This window comes from Rosa chinensis, chromosome 2, assembly GCF_002994745.2.
Source record: "Rosa chinensis cultivar Old Blush chromosome 2, RchiOBHm-V2, whole genome shotgun sequence".
Taxonomy (NCBI): domain Eukaryota; kingdom Viridiplantae; phylum Streptophyta; class Magnoliopsida; order Rosales; family Rosaceae; genus Rosa; species Rosa chinensis.
The window spans coordinates 83,838,666-83,861,541 of NC_037089.1; the positions used below are offsets into that span (position 1 = coordinate 83,838,666).

At 40.2% G+C, this 22,876-nt stretch overlaps 5 protein-coding genes and 1 pseudogene across 5 annotated transcripts; 5 read left to right on the forward strand and 1 right to left on the reverse strand.

The window, feature by feature from the left end:
* Positions 1-207: 207 nt before the first annotated feature.
* On the reverse strand, positions 208-1,322 carry LOC112188303 (thaumatin-like protein). Its single transcript, XM_024327402.2, has 2 exons — positions 1,193-1,322; positions 208-1,080 (listed from the first exon to the last, which is right to left on the reverse strand). Exons 1-2 carry the CDS (start codon positions 1,254-1,256, stop codon positions 365-367), a joined length of 780 nt encoding a protein of 259 aa, XP_024183170.1. The 5' UTR covers positions 1,257-1,322; the 3' UTR covers positions 208-364.
* A 443-nt stretch (positions 1,323-1,765) lies between these two features.
* LOC112188937 (serine/threonine-protein kinase D6PK) lies at positions 1,766-5,394 on the forward strand. Its single transcript, XM_024328180.2, has 2 exons — positions 1,766-3,444; positions 3,871-5,394. The coding sequence occupies exons 1-2, from the start codon at positions 2,741-2,743 to the stop codon at positions 4,748-4,750; spliced, it is 1,584 nt and encodes a 527-aa protein (XP_024183948.1). The 5' UTR covers positions 1,766-2,740; the 3' UTR covers positions 4,751-5,394.
* A 5,138-nt stretch (positions 5,395-10,532) lies between these two features.
* On the forward strand, positions 10,533-12,092 carry LOC112189808 (glycerol-3-phosphate acyltransferase RAM2). The gene has a single exon (XM_024329168.2). It carries the CDS (start codon positions 10,533-10,535, stop codon positions 12,090-12,092), a length of 1,560 nt encoding a protein of 519 aa, XP_024184936.1.
* Positions 12,093-12,572: 480 nt separating this feature from the next.
* LOC112185237 lies at positions 12,573-14,898 on the forward strand (annotated as a pseudogene).
* Positions 14,899-16,944: 2,046 nt separating this feature from the next.
* On the forward strand, positions 16,945-19,854 carry LOC112188410 (probable prolyl 4-hydroxylase 7). The gene is made up of 8 exons (XM_024327519.2): positions 16,945-17,271; positions 17,349-17,435; positions 17,532-17,589; positions 17,709-17,813; positions 18,468-18,525; positions 18,617-18,792; positions 18,887-18,947; positions 19,390-19,854. The coding sequence occupies exons 1-8, from the start codon at positions 17,156-17,158 to the stop codon at positions 19,695-19,697; spliced, it is 969 nt and encodes a 322-aa protein (XP_024183287.1). The 5' UTR covers positions 16,945-17,155; the 3' UTR covers positions 19,698-19,854.
* A 135-nt stretch (positions 19,855-19,989) lies between these two features.
* On the forward strand, positions 19,990-22,521 carry LOC112188409 (transcription factor MYB35). Its single transcript, XM_024327518.2, has 3 exons — positions 19,990-20,770; positions 20,868-20,997; positions 21,590-22,521. Exons 1-3 carry the CDS (start codon positions 20,638-20,640, stop codon positions 22,425-22,427), a joined length of 1,101 nt encoding a protein of 366 aa, XP_024183286.1. The 5' UTR covers positions 19,990-20,637; the 3' UTR covers positions 22,428-22,521.
* The last annotated feature ends 355 nt before the right edge of the window (positions 22,522-22,876 follow it).

Here is a 22,876-nt window from a genome sequence, read left to right on the forward strand (position 1 = left end):
TACAAAACAATGAGTCATACTCATTTCAATTGATTTTTCAATTGTTAGAACTATACGGAAATATCAATTATACTATTAACTTATCACCTCTGAAATATGAGTTGAATTTGAGTTTGCATAATTTAACAAGTTTGATATATTGACATGATGTGAATCTGACACAACTCAATTCATTTACAGCCCTACTTGTACCATATGCACCTTTCCTGATCATCATCTTGATGAGAACCAAACTAGGGTGTATTGACTATTGAGTTTCATTAAGGATACAATGGTACATATGGTAGATAATAAGATATCGAGTAATACAGAACATATACGTTGTTATCCTTACTCAAGTCTACCATATATGAGGCAACCTAGTTTATATGGAAGCATGCTCACCACCCCAGCCTGAAGGACAAAAGGTAATCAAATACTCATCGGCCTTGCAGTTCACCAATGGAGGTGGTGAATCATAAGCATAGCTATAATAAGAGGGACAAGCATCTTTGAATATCTTGGAGTACTCACTCGGCTTGCATTTATCTGGAGTTCCATACTGATTTCTGCAACAATATGAGTCCTTATTAAATGCCAAGCAGGCACTTTTGCAAGCTACTACTTTCCTTGCGCTGTTCAAAACCTGAAGCTTTTCTGGACACCTAGTTTTCAAGTCTTTCAAGCACCCACTAATAGCACAATTCGATGCTACGGGCTTTGATAGGACTGAAACCGGAAGATTGTATCCATCGACCACGCTCACATCATAGGAATTTGGGTTGCCTTTGTCGGCTTGAAGCGCAACTTGCACCAATGTCACTGGTGGCGTGCCTATTAGTCCATTGCATGCTAGTCTTCCATCACAGTCTCCAGTTTCACAAGCAGGACTCCTATTAGAGGCAAAGTTGCATCCTGTTCGGGCCCAAATCCGACCGCTCCATGACCCCGGGGCCGTAATAAGCTTAGACTGGCTAGCCGGGAGGGAGAAGCCCCCATCAGCTATCACCGGTTGACCATTGTTGGGAGCAGTTGCAGGCCATATGGGGAAGGGGCACTTGTTGTGTACTTTAAATTTAACTGTCCGTGCTGCTTCATGTCCTGCAATATGTAGTGTTTGGATTCAATAATAGCTTAATAGTAAAGTTCAAGAACATTTTAACATTCAAAATGAAATCTACTTCAATATAATGGCAATCAATTTGTTCATTACCAAATAACATGGAACTCCATGTTAGAAACAGAGGAAAAGAAGCAACAAACACTGGTAGCTTCATGATTTTGATGCATTCCAACAATCTTTTAGATCTTAAATTTATACTTGTAAAAATAAATAGTGCTTCTTCTTGAATTGCACTTCAAGATTTGGTGTGGACAATCTTTAAGCATTGCCATCTCTTAAAGTATGGAACCAACTAACCTGAATTGAAATGTCATTTGATTTGGGAAATGACATCTGTTAATAAGTACGAGAATCATCACAATGAAAGTCACCACGAACAGGGCACATGTAAATCATCAGGTGGGAAGTGATTATCAGTAAGAAATCAAATTATTATTTTTTGTTTTTGTTTTTCTGTGTGACAATTAAGTCCCAACTTTATGGCCATCCTTTTATAGAAAGAAAGTCAGGAGCTTTATGATGATGCAAGACTAGTGCCAGAAAAACCAATTTTCCTTTTTGATGATTGAGGCCACACAAATTTTCAGATAATCAGAGGCAATTAATGTGGTAATCAAAAAATTCAACACAGTCTCCATGGTCAGAGCTCTTACTTCCTTGCATTTGTTAGTTTTGTTTATTCCTTTCCAGAATCCAGATAATATTTTATAACAAATGCTGGTATTTCTTTCCATTTTTAATAACAATAGAGATCAAAAAAATTAAATGACTTGCTTATTGTGGTTCATGCGGTTAGTCTCAGAAAATTAATAAAATCAAAGTTTCCTGCTTTTGGCCTAACATATATATGGAAAAAGTCATTACAGCCCAGGGTAGGTTACCTTATTTTCCCCTTCCCCTCTCTTCTGCCAGATTCAGAGGGCTGAGAATATCCAAAGGAATCCTCGTTGCATCAATTGCTCTCACCAAAACCACTGTGCAACCATATCTGAGCAAATATGAAGGTAACCAATGCATCCAACTCATTCTAATAAAATGTCAAGCTCCACATATATGAAATGCCCACCAACCCAAATTTATCAGATTTTACATTGCACCATAGTAACGCCTTAATCGTATTGGGTGAGCGACTCTTCTACATTATTAGTCGCCAGTATTAAAACTCCGCAGCCGGGAGTACTTTAAAATACACTAGTGTGATAATGTGTTTTTCGCTGATTAGAAAAATCTCAAAGGCTTTTGTCGTCCTCGTTAATAGGGATTCTTTCTTTCTTTCCCTCTCTCTGTTTGTTTTGTCTCCGAGCTGTAACATTTTCTGGGACAGAGAGTAAGAAAATGGACTCAAGCCCCAACCCAACCCTGTTCTACTGCTAGTCCTCATTGGGTCTCTCACTCACTCCCCAATTTCAAATTTTGAATACCTTTGATTCATCAGGGGCAGGGCTATCCTCTCATTTTTGGGTCCCTATGCTCGGCTCCCTTCGCGCCCCCTTCTCGCTTTGACCACCTCGGACACACCCCCGTCGCCCAACTCCCAAACCTTTGACCACCAACAACCCCCAAGTTTTAACCCCATCATTTTTTTTTTTTCCTCCCTCACTGCTTTGGTGAAACACTTCATCAACATTTTCAACCACCATGGAAAAACCAGCCCAGAAAGCCGAAACCAATGCCGGCGAACCGGTCGTCGTAAGCAGCAATAGCCTACAAGATCTCACCTTCAAAAACAGCTTCAGCATTAGTCTCAGTCTCTGCAGCAGCTCCGACAACACCGCCAGCGTCAGCAGCAGCACCAACGACGTCAGCAACGACTCTGTGGAAACTAAGAAGAGTACTAATGCGCCGGAAAACAACAATGCGGAATCGGAGGAGGTGGCGAGCCACAAAAAAAGGCCGGAATCCATGGCAGCCGACCCGGACGGGGCCGGTTTCCGGCGAATTTGCCCGTCGAAGCCGCACAAAGGGAACGACATGCGGTGGGACGCGATTCAATCCGTGAAGGCCAAAGACGGCGAGTTGGGTCTGAACCATTTCAGGCTTCTGAAGAAGCTTGGGTGTGGGGACATAGGGAGCGTGTACTTGGCTGAGTTGAGAGGGATTGGTTGCGTTTTCGCCATGAAAGTAATGGACAAGGGAATGTTGGCTGGGAGGAAGAAGCTGATGAGAGCTCAGACTGAGAGAGACATATTGGGGTTGCTGGACCACCCGTTTCTTCCGACCCTTTATTCGAATTTCGAGACTGACAAGTTTTCTTGCTTGTTAATGGAGTTCTGCAGCGGCGGCGATCTTCATACGCTCCGGCAGCGCCAGCCGGGGAAGCATTTTACTGAACTAGCTGCGAGGTTGGTGCCAATTCTTGACATTGAATGATATTTATTTTTTTGTTGTTGTGGGAATAAATTTGTCATACTAGAAAATAGAAATGAGCTGTTTTTAATTGGACCACTGAAAAATCTATCTACTTACATTCAAGGTTTTTGAAGTTTCATTTTAAAGGTTGAAACTTTTATGGGTGGTGTTCCTAAAGTTCAGCAATTCTGTCACTTTCTGAACAATCTGGTTTCTGTTAAGAATTTGGTGGCTGTGTACAGTTAATATTGGTGTTAACTATTCAAGTCAAGAGCCTTTAATGGTTCTGGTGATGAATTTACAGTTGGTTTTGGTGTAAACTTCTATTAGTACTATCCTTATGGACTGTCAGCAAGTCAGCATTTTATGTTCAGAAGTATAATTAGATCTCTGGGACTTTGTTGTCTTGTCTGTTGCAGGTTTTATGCTTCAGAAGTGCTTCTTGCTCTTGAGTATCTGCACATGATGGGGGTGGTGTACAGGGACTTGAAACCCGAAAATGTACTAGTGAGGGAGGATGGACATATCATGCTTTCGGATTTTGATTTATCATTAAGATGTAATGTGTGTCCTACTCTTGTTCAGTCCAGCACCGAGCCATCTTGTGCAATGCCTACATACTGCATTCAACCATCTTGCATTGATCCAATTCCAGCCTGCAAACTACCGGTTTGTGTTCAACCCTCTTGCTTGCAACCTTCTTGCTTTACGCCTCGATTCCTAAGGTCCAAAACGACCAAGGAGAAAACTGAACGAACGAATTTGGGGAGTTCAGATTCGAGGCCTGAACTTATTGCTGAGCCAACTAATGCACGGTCCATGTCATTTGTTGGAACTCATGAATATTTAGCTCCTGAGATCATAAGGGGAGATGGTCATGGCAGTGCTGTTGATTGGTGGACTTTCGGAATCTTCTTGTATGAGCTACTTCATGGGAGGACACCATTTAAAGGGAGTGGAAATCGGGAGACATTGTTCAATGTCGTTGGTCAGTCGCTTAAGTTCCCGGATGGATCCAACATTAGTTTTGCTGCCAAGGATTTGATCAAGGGCCTGCTTGTAAAGAACCCTAAAAAAAGACTAGGCTTTAAAAGAGGTGCTACAGAGATTAAGCAGCATCCCTTCTTTGCCAGCGTGAATTGGGCTCTCATTCGTGGCACGCAGCCTCCAGAAATCCCAAAACCACTTGATCTTGCCCTTTTAAACCAGTCATTCAAGTCGGCAGCGCCTCAAAATGAGAAGGGAGCTACAGAGACAACTCGGTTACCAGGTCCATATTTAGACTTTGAATTTTTCTGATATGAACTTTGATGGGATAGCCGATAGCAAAAGGTTGTAGGCAATCATTCTTGTGACAAATTTTGGTGCTTATTTCATGCCCTCAGTGAATCTTATTTTCTTCATACAATTATTACAATGGCTGGCCTCTCAAGCACTTTACAGATTTTGCCTTTGTGTGGTAACCATATGCTGCAGTCTATATTGGCCCGGAAAATGTCTGAAGCTTTACCTGGAAATGCACTTTCGAAAAAGGAAATATTGAACTGGACAACACAGAAAAAATGAACCGTGATGTTGTCTCCCTGGCACATTGGTATCCCTTTAGCTCTTTATTGGTGTGGGATTCTGCTTTTCTTGAATTGTTCCAGGTGGTTCTTTTGCTTCTTTATTCCTGTGCAGCCAGGCTTTTCTTTATGGTTATACTTTAAATCTTTAATCAATAATCACAGTGTCCTTTTCCTGGTTCTTAAGAAACAAAAAAGAGCATAATGATTCTCAACCCAACTATGAAGAAATGAATAAGAATGACAGGTGAATCCTTGTTTACTGCATTGAGCCAAACAATCCAAATTCAGCTCCAAACTGCAGAATGAGTTCCACATACAGCTTCACCCTCACTGTTTGTAGTTGGAAGCGTTTATTTTCTTCATTGTCTCAGTAAAAAACCGAAAGAAACTGGTGTCATTTAGTCACCTAACTAAGTTGAAATAATAAAAAGTTCGTGTAGATACCTCCTATTGTTTGTAACCTCTTGAGAGGACCAAACGGTTTTCGATTTGGATTAATTTTATGAGATGATCACTAAAACAATGAGTATATGTGATACTAAAAGTACATAAAAGATAAAAAGTGTTGATTCCTCATGTATCCAATACAAAATGAAGCATCCAGTGGTGAAGGTGATAGCTTCTAATTCTTGATAGGATGGATAAGAATAATACTGATACATTATACATACATAGTATCTGAAAAATAATTGAAATTGATTAATTAATTGCCATATCACTCCAAATATGTATAATCAAAATTTTTACATTATATGGAAAATGACATATAATGTAAAATTTTGATTATATTTATATGTCATTTTCCATATGATATTTAAGTTCTGTTATTCTGAGCTCTCTCCTCTATATTATCAATGGCAGATTTGAAAGTCATAAATAGAGGATTATGAGGGGCCACTGGTGGTCCGAGCAAAACAATACAGACGGAAACAACATTCAAGCATCTTTGTAACTGATGCGACGACGATGGAAGAACACGACGAAAAACGCGGGTTAAACGAAGATGTTCCCATAAATTTTTGCTTATAATATGCTTTAGGATAATCTATTTGTTTAAACCAAACCCCCTAGTCCCTATAGGCTATAGCTAGGCGTGTAGTCGTGTACTTCTTTCTTACTGACGATCTATATGCTTCATAAGTGATTTTTACTGCCCATTTAATGTGATAGGTTTATCAATTTCAAAAATAAAATCTAATCACATGTCAAACAAATCGGTAATTATAATACTCCACGTACATTCTCATATCAAAAAGTCGGTAAATCAAACCTCTTAGTCCCTAGAGTTTTTTTTTTAGAAAAGAAAGAACTTTCGACTAATCAATCGGAAAACATACATTGGGGGGGACATAGACCAAAAGTCCAAAACCCCAAGTACAACCGCGGTTACAAATACCATCGAGCCAAAGGGCCCAAACTCTAACCACATTACGCCCCTTTCCCAGGCTACAAATTTCACATAATCCCGAGATTCCCGGTAATACCTTCTAGTCAACCGCACAAAAGACTGCACCCTCTTCCACACCGTGTCCAAAAAGCACCAGACCACGTGTAAGGATCGCTCGTCAGCAAATTGACAACCAAAATAAACCAAGCTTAAAACAAATCATCGCCAGGAATGACTCCATTTACATGGCATAACAACTAGACCCAACCCTAGCTCAAGAGAATAAGGGAACAACCCAAACTCATAGTAGGGACTTATTGACACCAAACTACCTAAAAACTGAAACCTAATAACAAACAAAATAAGACAATCACAAACCATATTCTTTTGCCAAGAAACCAACACAGGCCTACGATTGGATTTCGTCGTCAGAGTAGTGTGAACGCCGTCAACCTCTCGCACGTCAGATATGAACCGCAAAAGACCTCCTCGTACCAACTATTCAGGATCAGTCTCCCCCCCTCCCAGCCTTCCACCAAACCTCCACCACTGCCAGCATGAAGACTGCTAACAACACAACGTTAGTACCATCCCTCTACTACCAACAACACCAGTTCTCCACCACCACTCTCCCATGGAGACCATTGTATACAACATTCTAGGTCCACAGTTCAAATCTAGACCACCAAGGCACAAGAGATTGACACCACTAGCCACCCCACCGTCGAAAAACCCTCCAACCCGAGTCAAAACCCAAAGCATCTGGGCTAGGAAGACCCAGCCAAGCATGAGCCCGCAACCACACTCGATGAGTCGATGTAGATGTACCGCCGTTACTATCCCAGCAGCAGAAATAGAGAAAGCAAAAGTCTCGCCTGCGACCATCCTACACCACTAGAAACCTCCAAGATCCCATCCGGCTGCAACTACAATATTCTGACGAGGCAAAAAGCCTTCGTCAGCGTTGCAGCGCCGCCAGACGAGGGAAAACCAACGAAAAAATCCTACTTTTCACTCCAAGTTTTGTGGAGCAAAAAGACTTCACAATTTCAGTAGAATCCTAGTCCCTAGTAGGGATGGCAAAAATCCCCAGCGGGGCGGAGCTCCATTGGATACCCGCCCCTAATGGGGGGAGAATTTGGGGACAAATGGGGAATGGGGATGGGGATCTCCAATCTCCGCTATCTAAGATTGGGGATGGGGCGGGGATGGTATTGTGATCCCCATCCCCAAACCCGCCCCAATAATATATACATATATTTAACTTATATATATTTTAATTTATTTTTTATAATATAAATCTCAAACATATATATTTACTACTTTACTTTAATGGCTACACTTTTACTTTAATGGTATTTTGATTTTTGCACTCATTGAATTATGATTTATGAATTTAATCATGTTTTAAATTTATTTGTTGTAGATTTTGATTTTAAAAAAGGCAATGTGAGAAAAATTATTTTATTTCTTACATTCTTATTGGGGGGATTTGGGGCGGGTTTGGAGGCTTAGTCCCCAGTGGGGATGGGGACGGAGAATCTCCAATATATTTTTATTGGGGATTGGAGAGGGGATGGGGGTAGAGAATGACTCTGGGGATTGGGATGGTATTCCTCAAACCGCCCCATTGCCATCCCTAGTCCCTAGAGTTAGGCATGCAGTTGTGTGCTTCTTTCTTACCTACGTTTTCATGTTTTCCATATGCTTCATAAGTGATTTTTATTACCCATTTAATGTGATAGTTTTTTAGAGAAATAAAATATAATTTATGTGATAGATTTACTAATTTGATAAACGAACAATAATCACTTATCAAACAAGTCGATAATTACAGTACGTCACATTTTCATTTATTCTCATATCTTTTTTTTTTTTGTGGAGAATAAGAGACCTTTATTGAACAAAACCAAAGATTGCATATGGGCATGACCGGCGGTGGATATGAACTCCCCACTCTCCTCCTTAAAAACCAAACTAGTTACCGGTCCGTCATCAAGAATGACTTCCATGAGCCAAAAGAGCTCAACCCCTAACCAACTATGTCGCCCAACCTCATAGGCTACAGATAATCCCGAGAATATCGATAACACCTCATAGACAACCGCCATAAAAACCAACGCCCTCTTCCACACCACATCCCAATGAAGCCAGACCACGTGCAAGGATCCCTTGTCAGCACATTGACCATAAGATAAAACCGAAAATAAATCAACTCATCCCCAGGAAAGACACCACCTCCATGGCACATCAATTTGACTCAACCCTCGCTCAATAGAGGAGGGACCAACTATTGACCAAAACAACCTAACTGAAAACAAGACTTTAATCAACCTAACCAAAAACAAGACTCTAAACAAAAATAGAGAAACGTTTCGGCAGTACTCCTCTTCCTTGTCATCAGGTACCCGCCCGGCAGGCCACCACCTCAATTCTATGTCTTCGAGCACCCCAAGTCGATGATACCATGCGGCAAGCCACACCAATTCTATCACCGAGAAATCAGTGAAAAAATTATCGTACCTTGCCGCCGCCATGCCCACCAGCTTGATAGCCCAAATCCACCACAGCTGCCGCCTCTGTCTAGCAACACACCGTAGAGTAGAAGTTAGTGCCATATGATCCATGGCGTACCGCTGCCATGATCTGGCCTCTGGCTCCTTCCACCACGCCAATCGCCCACCATCAGTCTTCCACACCAACACCGCCGCCTGATAGAAGCGAAGAGCCATACTCGACCTGAACCAGCGAAATGACTCAAAGAGCAAGACCCCTGCGATCCCAAGATCCCGTCCGGCAACACCCGCCTCTCGTTGATGAGGCAGAGAGCCACGGTCGACGTGGGGGGCCAGTGGACAGGCTGAAGAAATCCCTTTACTCTCTCCAACCCTAGTTTTCCCCTGTTTTGTTGGAGCTCTCTCTCTACGTTCCACAAGAACTCTATTTATTCTCATATCAAACAAGTCATTAAGCCAATCGCCCTAGTCCTTAGAGTTAGGCATGTAGTCACGTTATCGCGTATTACTTTTACGGGACCTACGTTTTAATGTTTTTCATATGCTTCATAAGTGATTTTTATTACTTATTTAATGTGATAGATTTATGAATTTGAAAAACCAAAACTAATCACATATCAAACAATTAACATGTGAAATAAGTCATTAAACCAGTCGTCTTAGTCCCTACAGCTAGGCGCGTAGTCGTGTACCCTTTTACCTACATTTTTCATGTTTTCCATATATATGCTTCATATGTGTGTTTTTTATAACACATGCATTTAATGTGATAATTAACTTTAAAAGCGAACATTAATTAATCAAATATCAAACAAGATGTTAATTACAGTATTCCATATTCTCATACAATGTATAGAAGATGTTCGTGATCTTGTCAAATTGTAACATCTTAAATTTCAATACACACATGCATCTAGATCTAGTAAACGCAAATAGAGAAAAGATCATGAAGAATATATCATTGTTAACTGTTAATTCAGTAAATTTAAATACTCTTTCGGACATACAACATAATTTAATCATATCATCTGAAAATTCATTTTTAGGTCACTCTTTAAAAATTAACCTTACAAACATGTAGCTAAAACCATTTTATAATCTAATTAACAGTGATTTAATATTGACTAATTAACCGATTCATATATGTAATCCTGAATATCAACCATGATCGGACAATTCAATTAATAGATGTATGTATTAGTTTCCGAGCAAAAAGAAGGAAATACAAACCAATTAAGTTCTTTCATAGTTAGCTGACTTAGCTCGATACTTCACTAGCTCGCGTTAACGCCTAAAAAAGCAAAATTCATGATTGGCGGCTAATTAACATGATAGATTAGTCCTGCATGGCTAGCTACTACTACGACAATATTGTCTTTCTTGTTCCTTAATTACTTCCTTACAAAAAAGTATTAGGTGCATCGACATCGGCGATTCCAAAGCTTTTGTCACCAATATCATATTTCTTTTCGTAAATCTTGGCGCCACTGTCATTGGTCTCATAAACCAAAAGACTCTTGTTCCATGCAGTCCCCACTAATCCTTATATATAACTACCCACTGGCCACAACTACTTAATCCTCAGTTAACCAGGTGCTAATTAATTAACAATGGTTAACCCACTGCCCTACCCCGTTTCAATTTCCTCCATGGGAAAAGACCACCTCCCTACCTTCCCAACCATCGACAAATGCCCGTCCATCGGACGAGAAAAGCACACTGTTGTCGCGGACATGGACGGGACTCTTCTCCGCGGACGGAGCTCATTTCCGTACTTCGCCCTCGTGGCTTTCGAAGTTGGCGGCATTTTGAGGCTTCTTTTTCTGCTCTTGGCCTCACCGCTTGCCGGCGTCCTCTACTACTTCGTCTCTGAGTCCGCCGGCATACGTGTACTCGTGTTCGCGACTTTCGCGGGCATGAAAGTAGCGGACATTGAGTCCGTGGCACGCGCCGTGCTGCCGAAATTCTACTCCACTGACTTACACTCCCAATCATGGAGAGTATTCTCGTCGTGCGGGAAACGCTGTGTTTTGACGGCCAACCCGAGAATCATGGTGGAGGGGTTTTTGAAGGAGTTTTTGGGCGCTGACATGGTTCTCGGGACAGAGATTGCCACGTACAGAGGTAGAGCTACCGGCTTTGTCCTAAACCCTGGGATTCTTGTCGGAAACAACAAAGCCGACGCGCTTAGAAAAGCGTTTGTTTCCGACGCTCCGGATATCGGACTCGGTGACCGAAAAACTGACTTTCCGTTCATGAAGCTGTGCAAAGAGAGCTACGTTGTTCCGGCTAAGCCGGAAGTTGAGCCGGTGAGCCACGAAAAATTACCGAAGCCTATAGTGTTCCACGACGGCCGGCTCGCTTCGAAACTAACTCCGTTGATGGCTTTGCTCACCATTCTTTGGATTCCGGTCGGTTTCGTTTTGGCTTGCTTACGTATTGCTGCCGGTTCATTGCTTCCTATGCCGGTCGTGTACTATGCCTTTTGGGCTTTGGGTGTTAGGGTTTATATCAAGGGCACCCCACCACCTCCAGCTAAGAAGTCAACGGGTCAAACCGGAGTTCTCTTCATTTGCTCACACCGAACCCTACTCGATCCCATTTTCCTCTCCACCGCTCTCGGGCGTCCGATCCCAGCAGTCACATACTCTCTCTCGCGTCTCTCAGAGATAATCTCGCCAATCAAAACCGTCCGGCTAACCCGGGACCGGGTTGCCGACGCCAACATGATCAAGAAGCTTCTAGAACAAGGTGACCTAGTCATATGCCCCGAGGGCACAACATGCCGAGAACCCTTTCTGCTGCGGTTCTCTGCGTTGTTTGCCGAGCTCACGGACGAGCTCGTCCCCGTGGCGATGGCAAATCGGATGAGCATGTTCCATGGAACCACCGCGAGGGGGTGGAAGGGGATGGACCCGTTTTACTTCTTCATGAACCCTAGCCCTGCTTATGAAGTAACGTTTTTGAACAAGTTGCCTAGCGAGTTAACTTGCGGAGCAGGCAAGTCGAGCCATGATGTGGCGAACTATATACAAAGGACTATCGCGGCGAGCTTGTCGTACGAGTGCACAACGTTCACGAGGAAAGACAAGTACAGAGCTCTGGCCGGGAATGATGGCACGGTGGCGGAGAAACCAGCTGCTAATGCCAAAAAAATTATGGGGTGCTAGAGGGGATCTATATTATAGATACAAATTTGTGGTTTTTGCATCTGCCTACTTTGAATTTAATCTGTAACAGTGTATGATCACCTCAAGTGCATGGTAATAATATTATAGTACTTAATTTTTTTCTCCAATTCGATCGATCTATCTAGCTATCAAGCTATGCATATCATCATTTGTAGATCGAATTTCTATCATTCAAATCTAGAGGTAATTTCCATGCAAGTAGAAGTTAAAAAAAACCGAGGTTTATTTAAGGCTCCTGGGTTGGATTGAACTAATTATGTGGCCGAAATTTCAATATGTCAAAATACTATGAAACAACCCGTTGGTATCGGAATTTGCCATAAGGCAATACAATGTTGTAGAGAATAATGAAATCTTTTTCTTAAAAAATAAAATAAAATTTGTAGTACTGTAGTTGGGAATTTGAGTATAAGGCCTGCAAATTTTGAGTGCGAGTGTGAGATGCCGAAACAGTTCAAAATGAAGACGATTTTGGCCTCGAAGGTCATGGGATATCCTAGATGGCGTCACCATCAAGGTGAAGGCAAAGGTCATCGAGGTCGAAGGTCCCTGCGGGAAGCTCACCTCAACTTCAAGCTAGTCACCGATGACTCCACCGGTGAGAAGAAGCTCAAGATCGAGGCCTGGTTCAACACCAGCAAGACTAGTGCCCCCATCTGCACCTCCCTCAGCCACGTTAGCAACCTCATCACCGACGTCACCAAGGGCTACCGCTATGAGATAACTTAGATAAGGACATGAGGTTCGTCTACTCTAACTTTCTGATAAACGCATCCATCCCCAGTTCCAGCAACACATCTAGATCAACAACTTCTGGGCGAGAAGTAAGTTAGGAAGGTCCAATGTTCTAAAAATCGGCCTACGCGGCAAGGAACCGCTCCGATTTTGGCCTAGGCGTTTCCCTTAGGCGCTGGGCTACTAGGCGGGCTAGGCGGTGGTGCTAGGCGGGCTAGGCGGTCATAAGCCCTAATTTATTCTATATTTTGACTATTTTTATATTTATAATTAATTTTTAGACTTTAAATATTGTCATTTATATTATCATATGTCATTAAAATAATTTAAAATTAAAAAAAAAAACTGCCCAGGCGCTAGTCCCTGCGTCACCGCCCGACTAGCGCCTAGCGTTTTTTAGAACCTTGGGAAGGTCTAGATGCTTGACGGCGTGACGATCTAGCGATCGAAGAAGGTGAAGGATGAGCTGGTTTTGGACGGGAATGACATCGAGTTGGTTTCAAGGTCGGCGGCGCTGATCAACCAGAAGTATCATGTGAAGAAGAAGGACATCAAGAAGTTTCTGAATGGGATCTACGTCAGCGAGAGAAGCACCATTGTCATCGAGATGAATGAAGAAGGATCGATTAGTCCAGTCAGTAGTACTATTTTCTGGACAATTCTTAGGTTCACCCCTAGGGTGAACGAGCATATTCACTCCCATTGTCGATTAACGTACATACTTTTACTTAATAAATTTATAATCGAACGATCTATATCTTAGATTAGCCTTTAAAGATCATCTTTGTAAAAAAATCAACCGAATCGTGAATCGTTTTGTTATCCAATTGAATTTGGATTGTTCTAACAACACTTACTATTATTATAATAAGGGTTTTTGTCCATTTACACCATTTTTAGAGATTTTTTTCCCACTTACCCCACTAAGTTTTTTTAATTCCCTCTTACCCAAAACACTCTAAGGAGGTCTTCCCTAATACCCCATTAAGATTTTTTTTTTGTTTTTATTATTTTTTTAATACCATTTTACCCTCACCTTTGTTACTTAGAGAGAGAGAGAGAGAGAATGGAAGAGAGAGAAACCATAGGGGACTTCGCCGGAGTCTGATCACCGACAGCCAGATTCCGGTCACCGGCAGCCGGATTCCGGCCAATTTTCGCCGGAATCCGGTCACCTGCCGCCGGATTCCGATCACCGGCTACCACCCACCAGAAAGTTTTTTTGCCCCCAATAGACGTCTATTGCCCCCTAATAGACATCTATTGCCCCCCAATAGATGACTATCAGCCATGTATTGCCCCCCAATAGACGTCTATTGCCCCCAATAAAGGGGCATTAGACGACTATCAACCATGTATTGCCTCCCAATAGACGTATATTAACCATGTATTGCTCTCCCAATAGACGACTATCAGCCATGTATTGCCCCCCAATAGACGTCTATTGCCCCTCAATAGATGTCTATTACCCCCCAATACACGCTTTAATAGATGTCTATTGCCCCAATAGAACTTTCAGTGGCCAGAATAGAAACTAATCTCCCTAAATTTAGACACATAAAACTTTAATTATAGAAAAAAACAAGGAGATTACATCAATTCAAAATGTCTATTGCCCTCCAGTAGACGTCTATTGCCCCCCAATAGACGTCTATTAAAAGATAATAAAACGTTTTTTTTTTCGTCCTATGCATGCCTTCTGCTCACATTTACACAAAAAAAAAAAAAAAAACTCGGCAACTAGAATTTACAAATAAAAGCTGTATTACCCATGAGTGCCAATAAAACAATTATGGTAAAAAATACTTTACAAAAGCAACTACAGTGTCGATTCGTCCGATTGCTCTACATTACCAAATCTCATACCTCCTCCTCCTCACCGATCGACATTTCGCATTGCCAAATCTAAAACGAATCGTAGTAATCGGATTGTTGAATTTTAGTCCGCTTTGGTTGATTTTGAAATTGTGTGGATTTTCAGATGCTGATGAAATTCGAGACCAAGAGTAACCGTGCCAAGGGGCTGAGCTTCCCCAGCAAGAGGCCATAGATTTTGGTGAGTCTTCACAGCGGAGCTCGAACTCAAATCGCCGTAGCGGCAAATAGAGCCGTCATGGACGACGCTGCACCGCTTCGACAACTCATCGAGGAGCTCGATCTGGTACGAGCTGGCATACGCAGAGGCCAAGGGTCGGGTTGGGCGGGGAGGGTAAGAAGAAGAGGTGGGCTTCGTCCTCCGGTTCCAGATCTGCCATGGCAGAGACAGAGAGAGAGAGAGAGAGAAGCGGAGAGTCTGGAGAGAGACAGAGAGAAGAGAGAGATCAAAGGGAGGAGAGTAATTATTTAATTAGGAAGTGGGCAGAATAGTCATTTTAATTTAAATTGGGTTAGTGGGAAAAAAAATTTGTTGTTGGGGTAAGTGGGATAACTTTAGTTCATTTTGGGGCTTTTGGTCAAGACTGTTCATGTATTTCATAGAAATGAATAACTAAAAAGTCTTCAATTTTAGTCTCCCCTTTATAAGTGAGAGGTTGTGAGTTTGACTCACGAAAGACTAGTTGTAGTATTTGAGTTGTTTATCTGATAAAAAAAAACTGAAGATTTGATTGATTTTTTACCGAGATAATCTTTATATTAGTTATACAACATGAATGATTTGATTATAAAATTATAAAGTTATTATGTATTATGCGTTAATCACAATAAAGAGTGAATATGTTCATTCACTCAAAGAATGAACGTAAGAATTGTTTCTATTTTCTTTAATTTCGGCATGTTTCTTTTTCTTTTTTTTTTGGTATGGGAGTATGGAAATTTTGTTCTGAAGTGTTTTGGGCTTTTTTTATGGATTACTATTTTATAGTTGAAAAAACCGATATGGGTTTGTGTTTGCAAAGATTTTGTGGAAATCCAGCTTGATTTTGGTAAAAATAAATAAATAAATGTCCATGTTTGCCCGATTTAATTTTGATTGGTTTTCCCGATTCCAAAGATTTCACGTGTCATATATCTACTAGGTTTTGACCTTAATTTCTTATTGGTACAAAGTATATGCTAACAATACTTATACCACCTTACTTAAGAGAGGGAAAAGAAACAATAAGAAGAAGAATAAGAGAATTGTAAAAGTGATTACAGCCATATTATTTACGCCATGGCTTCTTCGGAATCGGACCACTCGTGTGGCCGGAAGAAGGATTGTTTTTGTGTATCAAGGCATGCATGTGTGATCTGTTTTTCATAATTATAAGTGTCCATGTTTGCGTTTATGTGAGAAAATTATGAGCTTATGATGTTTACTACTTTACTGTTAAATATCATTCAACTGAATGATATAGGTTATAATTGGGAATATCATCATGTAGCCAACAAGGATTACACTCATTTTCATTAATTAGGTTGGCATAACTAATGTACCCACAAGAACTTTAGGCCCAATTTTTTTGGCTGAAACTATGCAGGTTAGATATTTTGGCCAAAATATTTCATGACAAAATTACTTTGAGATCCCAATTTTGAATTTTTGTTTTCTTTAAATCCATCGTAATTAAGAACTCACATGATAGTACAATTCGATTCTCGATCCAATCTTTGCAACATTAATCTTTTAAATGCGAACAAATTAACCTACAAATTGATCAAATATAAACTAAACTACTGGTGATTGTCTAATCCGACTCTATCCAATCTGATGGCTTTAGGGAACACCAACTTTTAAGAACAGAACTAAGAGGTGCAAATTGGCTACCAAGCAAAATATTGTTACCACTCATACTTAATACTTTGTTTGTCAATTCTCTTGTTTTCCTTCTCTGATACTATCAACAATTCAACACAATCGAATCAAAAAAAGAAAGAAAAAAAAACAATTCAACACAATACCTAGTAAACGATTAAGAAAATCAAACTCAGAGTCTTTAGTTTATAAAAAATTTATAGCACTAGATCAAAACTATTTGATTCAAACATGAAAAATTTGTAAATAATTGTCCTTAATGGGGAAAAAAATATCTGTGAGATTTGGTATGTGATGTATTTATCTTCTGAAAGAAGTATATACATTTGTTGTTTCATATTAGTGGACCAAATTTTCTATATACCCCCACTTTCCTGAATGGAAAATTCCAGACAATAACAAAAGGAAGGTCCTGTTTTTCCAGTGGCCAACAGCGCCAAAGATACAGTGGGCGCCTCCCGTATTCATTTGTCTCTAACTCCCTTTGACATTTCTTCCCCAAAACCCCATAAAGTCTCCTCCTTTTTTCCCAATCTGTTCTTCCCCAAATCAAAAACCCTAGATTTTCCTCATGGATGCTCGCTTCTTTCTCGCCCTCTCCCTCTGTTTCTTCTTCTTCCTCTTCTTCTTCCCTCACGTCTCCCATTCCAGAGCTCGAATCTCAGACGTGATCCCCAAGAAGCAAACGTATAATCTAAATTCATGTTTTTTTTTTTTAATCTTGAATTTAATAATTTGATGGAGTATTGTGTGCATTTTTGCAGTGTGGGATCCCTGATCAGAATGAAGAGAGGTCCTTCTTCTGCTACATTCGATCCGTCTCGCGTCTCTCAGCTCTCTTGGAGTCCCAGGTTTTCTTTTCTTTCTCAATTTCGCATTTTTCATATCTCAATTTTGATTCTTTGTCCTCAATTGACCTTGTTCTTTATCGTTTTCGTGATCTGCAGGGCTTTTATTTATAAGAATTTTCTCTCTGAGGAGGAGTGTGATCATCTAATTAATCTGGTAATTCATTCGAGTTTTGTGTTTTTTTGATCCGTGTGACTTAGCAGAGAAAATAGTGTATTTGGTTGACAATGTGGGTTGAAGTTTGGGTTTTGATTTGTGTGAATTTTGGGGACTAGGCCAAAGATAAGCTAGAGGTGTCCATGGTGGCTGACAATGACTCTGGTAAGAGTATAAAGAGTGAAGTGCGGACGAGCTCCGGAATGTTCCTTTCGAAAGCTCAAGTGAGTGAATTTCTTCGCTTTTAAATATTTGGCTTTGTATAAAGATTGTTTCTTCATTTAGTGCTTTTTGTTGTGTTTGTTTGATTGTTCATGTGCATTGCTTTGAGATGCTATATAATTTGAATGTTTTCGTTTCCCTTAACATTTTGAACATTGACTGATGCCTGTCGTGGTACTTACGACTTATACTAGTTCTTGTAGGTAGTTTTGAACTTATTAATTCAGCAAAGTTTACAGGTTTTTTTTTTTATTCCTTTTCTTTTTCTGTTGTCCAAGTGCTGGAATTGTAACTAAAACGTCTAAAAGTTACACTAGGTAAGCATGCTTTCAAGTGCATGTGTAAGGGTCTGATTGAGCTTGAGCTCAACTTATGTTTTGGTTGTATATACAAAAAGGAAGGTAGATTTGAGAAATTGGCAGAGAGCTCTACTGTTTAAACCTTGTTATAAAAAGTAAAGTTTCCAATTTTGGTTGAGCTCCAAACTCATTATGCATATCATGTGCTTTGCATGATAACTACATTCTATTATATTCTGTAGCTCATATATGGTGCATGCCCAGGAAATGCAATCCATGTTCTCTTACTATGTTGTCTGCACTTAATGGATATTTGAACTTGCGATGCTTACTTAGTGCTATTTGTTCTCCTTGAAGGATGAAGTAGTTTCCAACATTGAGTCCAAGATTGCTGCATGGACCTTCCTTCCAATTGGTAAATATAAACTTATTTCTTGAACAGATAAAAAACTGTCATATGTTATCTATATTGATGTTTTTTTATTTATTTTTTGTTCTCTAATCAGAGAATGGGGAGGCAATGCAGATACTGCACTATGAAAATGGTCAAAAGTATGAGCCACATTTCGATTATTTTCATGACAAAGCTAATCAAGAATTGGGTGGCCACCGTGTTGCCACTGTATTGATGTATCTCTCTAATGTTGAAAAGGGTGGGGAAACAGTCTTTCCTCATGCGCAGGTGAATGATTACTTGCAACACTGAATTTTCACGCCTTTTTAGTTCTCTCTCTTACTGATAGAATTTCAACGGTCTTCTTTTGTTGTGCCAACAGGTGAAAACGGTTGAAGCCAAGGATGAGGTCTTGTCTGATTGTGCAAAAAATGGCTATTCTGGTACTACATTTTGATGACTGCCATCTTTCCTTATTGGATTTTTACGAAATCTATTGCTTGGTCCTCTTAACTGATCCAAAAAGTCTATGTCTCCTTTTGTATTTTAATGGATAAAGTATCTAATAGCATGCCCTAAGGCTGTAAGACAGTGAGGGAGGAGGAGAGTTGTGGAAACTCTTCCTTTTCTTTTACCCTCTTTTTTTCTGCATTTGTAGTTCATATAGCCAGCACTAGCATTTGTTGTTCATATAGCCAGCACTATCAAGTATTAACCCCAAATCAGTTTGAATCAGAGATGTGAGGTCCCTAGTCAACTTTGTAACCTAATTCTGTTGAAACCTTTTTTTTCACTGATATATTACTTTATGTTATAACACGTTGAACATAATCTCCCATAAATTTTGTTTTCGACTCTGAAAAGTACCTTTTTGCTTCCTGACAGTGAAACCATTCAAGGGTGATGCCTTGCTGTTCTTCAGTCTTCTTCCTAATGCCACAACTGATCCAAACAGTTTGCATGGGAGCTGCCCTGTCATTGAGGGTGAGAAATGGTCCGCAACCAAGTGGATTCATGTGAGATCCTTCGAAGATTCAATCAGGCAGGGAACTAGCGGGGAGTGCAAGGATGCGAATGCAAACTGCTTTACATGGGCAAAGGCCGGTGAATGTGAGAAGAATCCTGTATACATGGTGGGTTCAGAGGATCTTCCCGGGTTTTGTAGGAAGAGTTGCAAGGTCTGTTCATCTTAGGGAAGTTATGTTCCTTCCTAGTTCTTTCTATACGGAGAGAGATGGTTATTTAGTTGTATATAACATTGAGCTCTGCCCCAGATGAACTTTACTAGCACATTCATAATGTACTTGCACAGCTTACTATTACAAAAAGGAACATGTAGGTCTCATTTTACCTCCCAACCCTCTCCACTGGTTCTGTTTTGACCCGTCTTCTTTTCATTAACTATATAATTTATAATTTATGGAGTTATGACTTTTATATGAGGTAACGATCATGATGTTTTCCTCTCTTTTCAACCATACTCAACCGTGTAATGAAATCTGAATTGTGAGGCATCACCTTTGAAAATTAGGGCCGGCCAGCGATAGGGTGATCCTGTCTCTGAATCCTCAATTCGACTTGAGCTATTGGCTGGGGAAGAGCGTAACCACATAAGCTCGGTCGTAGTACTGGGAGGTTTAGTTTAGAATAGTTTCATTGCTCTTAAGCCCTTTTTGTGAGTTAATATTTCTAAGAAATGAATGCGTGATTTGGTGATGTCATGTTAAATTATTTACTAAGAGACGAGCACGGTCATGCAATTCTGGTTCCAGGGAGCCAATAAAAGTTTGCATCAGTTCCAGTTTTCTTTGAAAAGAAAAACCCTTTGTTTAATTACCGGTATCAGTTAATATTACCGTGCTCAATTCACCCAATGTGAGCCTGGATAGAATATGCAATTCTGTGATGTCATGTTAAACCGTTTTCTAAGAGATGAAAATGTTCATGCAATTCTGGTTAACTGGGAGCCAAATGGCGCATGCATTTCTTGCCTCTTCTCTTTGCTAAACAAAACCCTTCCCTTTCTTCATTTTAAATGCACTGGCAAACTAGCATCACCATTACATAATAATAATATTCACCTTAATTCACATCCCTCTCCTTTTCTCTTCCCCTCTGAGATTCTCTCTCAAAATGGGAAGGCCACCTTGCTGTGATAAATCAAATGTGAAGAGGGGACTCTGGACTGCAGCCGAGGATGCGAAACTTCTTGCTTGCGTATCCAAACATGGAGTCGGAAATTGGACTGTGGTTCCTAAGAAAGCAGGTTGAAAGTTAATTTCTTGATTAGTTCATTTAATTGATATTATTGACAACATAAGTACATGTTTGTGAATTGATAATTACTGTGTTTACATTTGCAGGATTGAACAGATGTGGGAAGAGCTGCAGGCTTAGGTGGACTAATTACCTCAGGCCTGACCTCAAGCATGACACCTTCACTCCTGAAGAGGAAGAGCATATTATCAACCTTCATAAGGCTATAGGAAGCAGGTCACTAACTTATCACTTTTCTCCTTTTAAACAACTTTGTAACTAGTTAGGGTAGATCAAAGACAAAGGAAATTTGTGAAACTAGTCGAAATTTCAGACCTTTAACAACACTTAACCATCTTTATCGATTTTCAGAAATATTACCATTTGAGTAGTGCTAGAACTCTCTCAAGTTGGGCTCCAACCCCTCGAGAATCTCCTCAAAAATGCTTGACAAACTCTCAAGTGGTTATATTTCGAAGAACCTAAAGAAATCGATCATATGACAGATCTCTTTAAAGGGTACAATCTTGAGCTGTTTTTGCAAAGTTACCACCGGCTAAAGGTTAACAAAAATTTAAGAGAATAAGAAAAATGGAAAGATCTAAAGATGAGCTGATGATGATGATTTTGTGTATTTCATGAACTTCCCACATTTTTTGATGTGTAAGAGCTGATGTCACTGTAGTTCTAGAAGATCATAACAAATACTACTCATACTATAACTGTTCTAACACCTGTATTCTGTTAGAGCTTAGAAGTGCATGCATATATAATGACTCTCTCTCTCTCTCTCTCTCAATCCAAAATACCTCTTATGATGGTAGTGCAGGTGGTCTCTGATTGCAAAGCAACTACCAGGAAGAACAGATAATGATGTGAAGAACTACTGGAATACCAAGCTGAAAAAGAAGCTTTCCAAGATAGGAATCGACCCTGTAACCCACAAACCCATCTCCCAGATCCTCTCTGACTATGGAAACATCACTAGCCTTCCAAAGCACATCGGTAACCATTTTGGGCCATCCTTCAACAAGTTGAACATGAGCACCACATTTGTACCTGTATCAGATCCATCTTCGGGGATCACAGGACTTGCATACACCAATATGATGATGATGAACCCCATTATGGAGTCACAAGACTATTCCTCTACTAGCACTCTTCCCTTCGGCTTTCTGTCTCAGTTTCAAGCAATGAATCAAGACGACAATGTTTCATTGCCTCCACACTTTTCGAATGAAGTAACTTCCTCTTGCTCATCATCATCTTCTCCTCCTGCTACTGATCTATTGAGCCCGCAATGTCACGCGTCTGCACAAGTTGTCACACCGTCTTCTTCTCCTTTTAATTGGAGTGAGTTCCTTCTCCATGACCCTTTTTCATCCGCAGATCAACCCAAGCAAGAAGAAGTATTTCAAGGACTGCTGGCATCACCAGCCAATCCGACAGTTGGTAATGGAATTCAGTCTCAGGCATTTGAAGTTGGATCTTCATCAGTCATTAATGGAGGTCCAAGCTTGAACAACAACAAAAATTTGGCTAATGATCAAATAGCTTCTTCTTCTTCATCTTCCTTGAGTTCATTTGTGGACACTATCTTAGGTCAAGATAGTGAGATGAGGGCAGCATTGTTCCCTGAACTTTTGGATGGATGTTTTGATTACTAATGATAATGCTTTGGCATCATAGTTGACAGTTTTGCTTTCAGATTATCTACATATATAAGCAAGCTTTATTTTCATGTCGAATTCTATCATCTTCCATGTCAATTTAATTAAGAATATAAATGAAGTCTCTTATTATTTTTGGAGGACTTAGAGCACCGACGTGCATTTGCACCAACATAAATGGATGATTAGATTACATCAAATACACTTTTTAGTTATTAAAAAAAAATGATTATAAATATCAATGATTGAAATCTTCTTTTAAATGTTTGGTCATTTGCACCGTTTGTGCATAAAAGAATTTTCATTATTTTTTATATTTTTCACTCACTGATCGATGTTGTTTATGGTATTTGTAAAGTGTTAAGAATCATCATCGGTCCAACAACTCCACAAAATAGTTCTCACATGCTAATTGTGTAGAGAGTAGGGTGATTCAAAATTTACTC

Coding starts and splice junctions, on each gene's coding strand:
- LOC112189808 (XM_024329168.2), top strand. CDS start 10,533: ATGGTTAACCCACTGCCCTACCCCGTTTCAATTTCCTCCATGGGAAAA.
- LOC112188937 (XM_024328180.2), top strand. CDS start 2,741: ATGGAAAAACCAGCCCAGAAAGCCGAAACCAATGCCGGCGAACCGGTC. Junction 3,445..3,870: donor TTTACTGAACTAGCTGCGAG/GTTGGTGCCAAT, acceptor TGTCTGTTGCAG/GTTTTATGCTTCAGAAGTGC.
- LOC112188409 (XM_024327518.2), top strand. CDS start 20,638: ATGGGAAGGCCACCTTGCTGTGATAAATCAAATGTGAAGAGGGGACTC. Junction 20,771..20,867: donor TGTGGTTCCTAAGAAAGCAG/GTTGAAAGTTAA, acceptor TTACATTTGCAG/GATTGAACAGATGTGGGAAG. Junction 20,998..21,589: donor CATAAGGCTATAGGAAGCAG/GTCACTAACTTA, acceptor ATGGTAGTGCAG/GTGGTCTCTGATTGCAAAGC.
- LOC112188410 (XM_024327519.2), top strand. CDS start 17,156: ATGGATGCTCGCTTCTTTCTCGCCCTCTCCCTCTGTTTCTTCTTCTTC. Junction 17,272..17,348: donor GTGATCCCCAAGAAGCAAAC/GTATAATCTAAA, acceptor GCATTTTTGCAG/TGTGGGATCCCTGATCAGAA. Junction 18,526..18,616: donor ATGGACCTTCCTTCCAATTG/GTAAATATAAAC, acceptor TTCTCTAATCAG/AGAATGGGGAGGCAATGCAG.
- LOC112188303 (XM_024327402.2), bottom strand. CDS start 1,256: ATGAAGCTACCAGTGTTTGTTGCTTCTTTTCCTCTGTTTCTAACATGG. Junction 1,081..1,192: donor ATGGAGTTCCATGTTATTTG/GTAATGAACAAA, acceptor TACATATTGCAG/GACATGAAGCAGCACGGACA.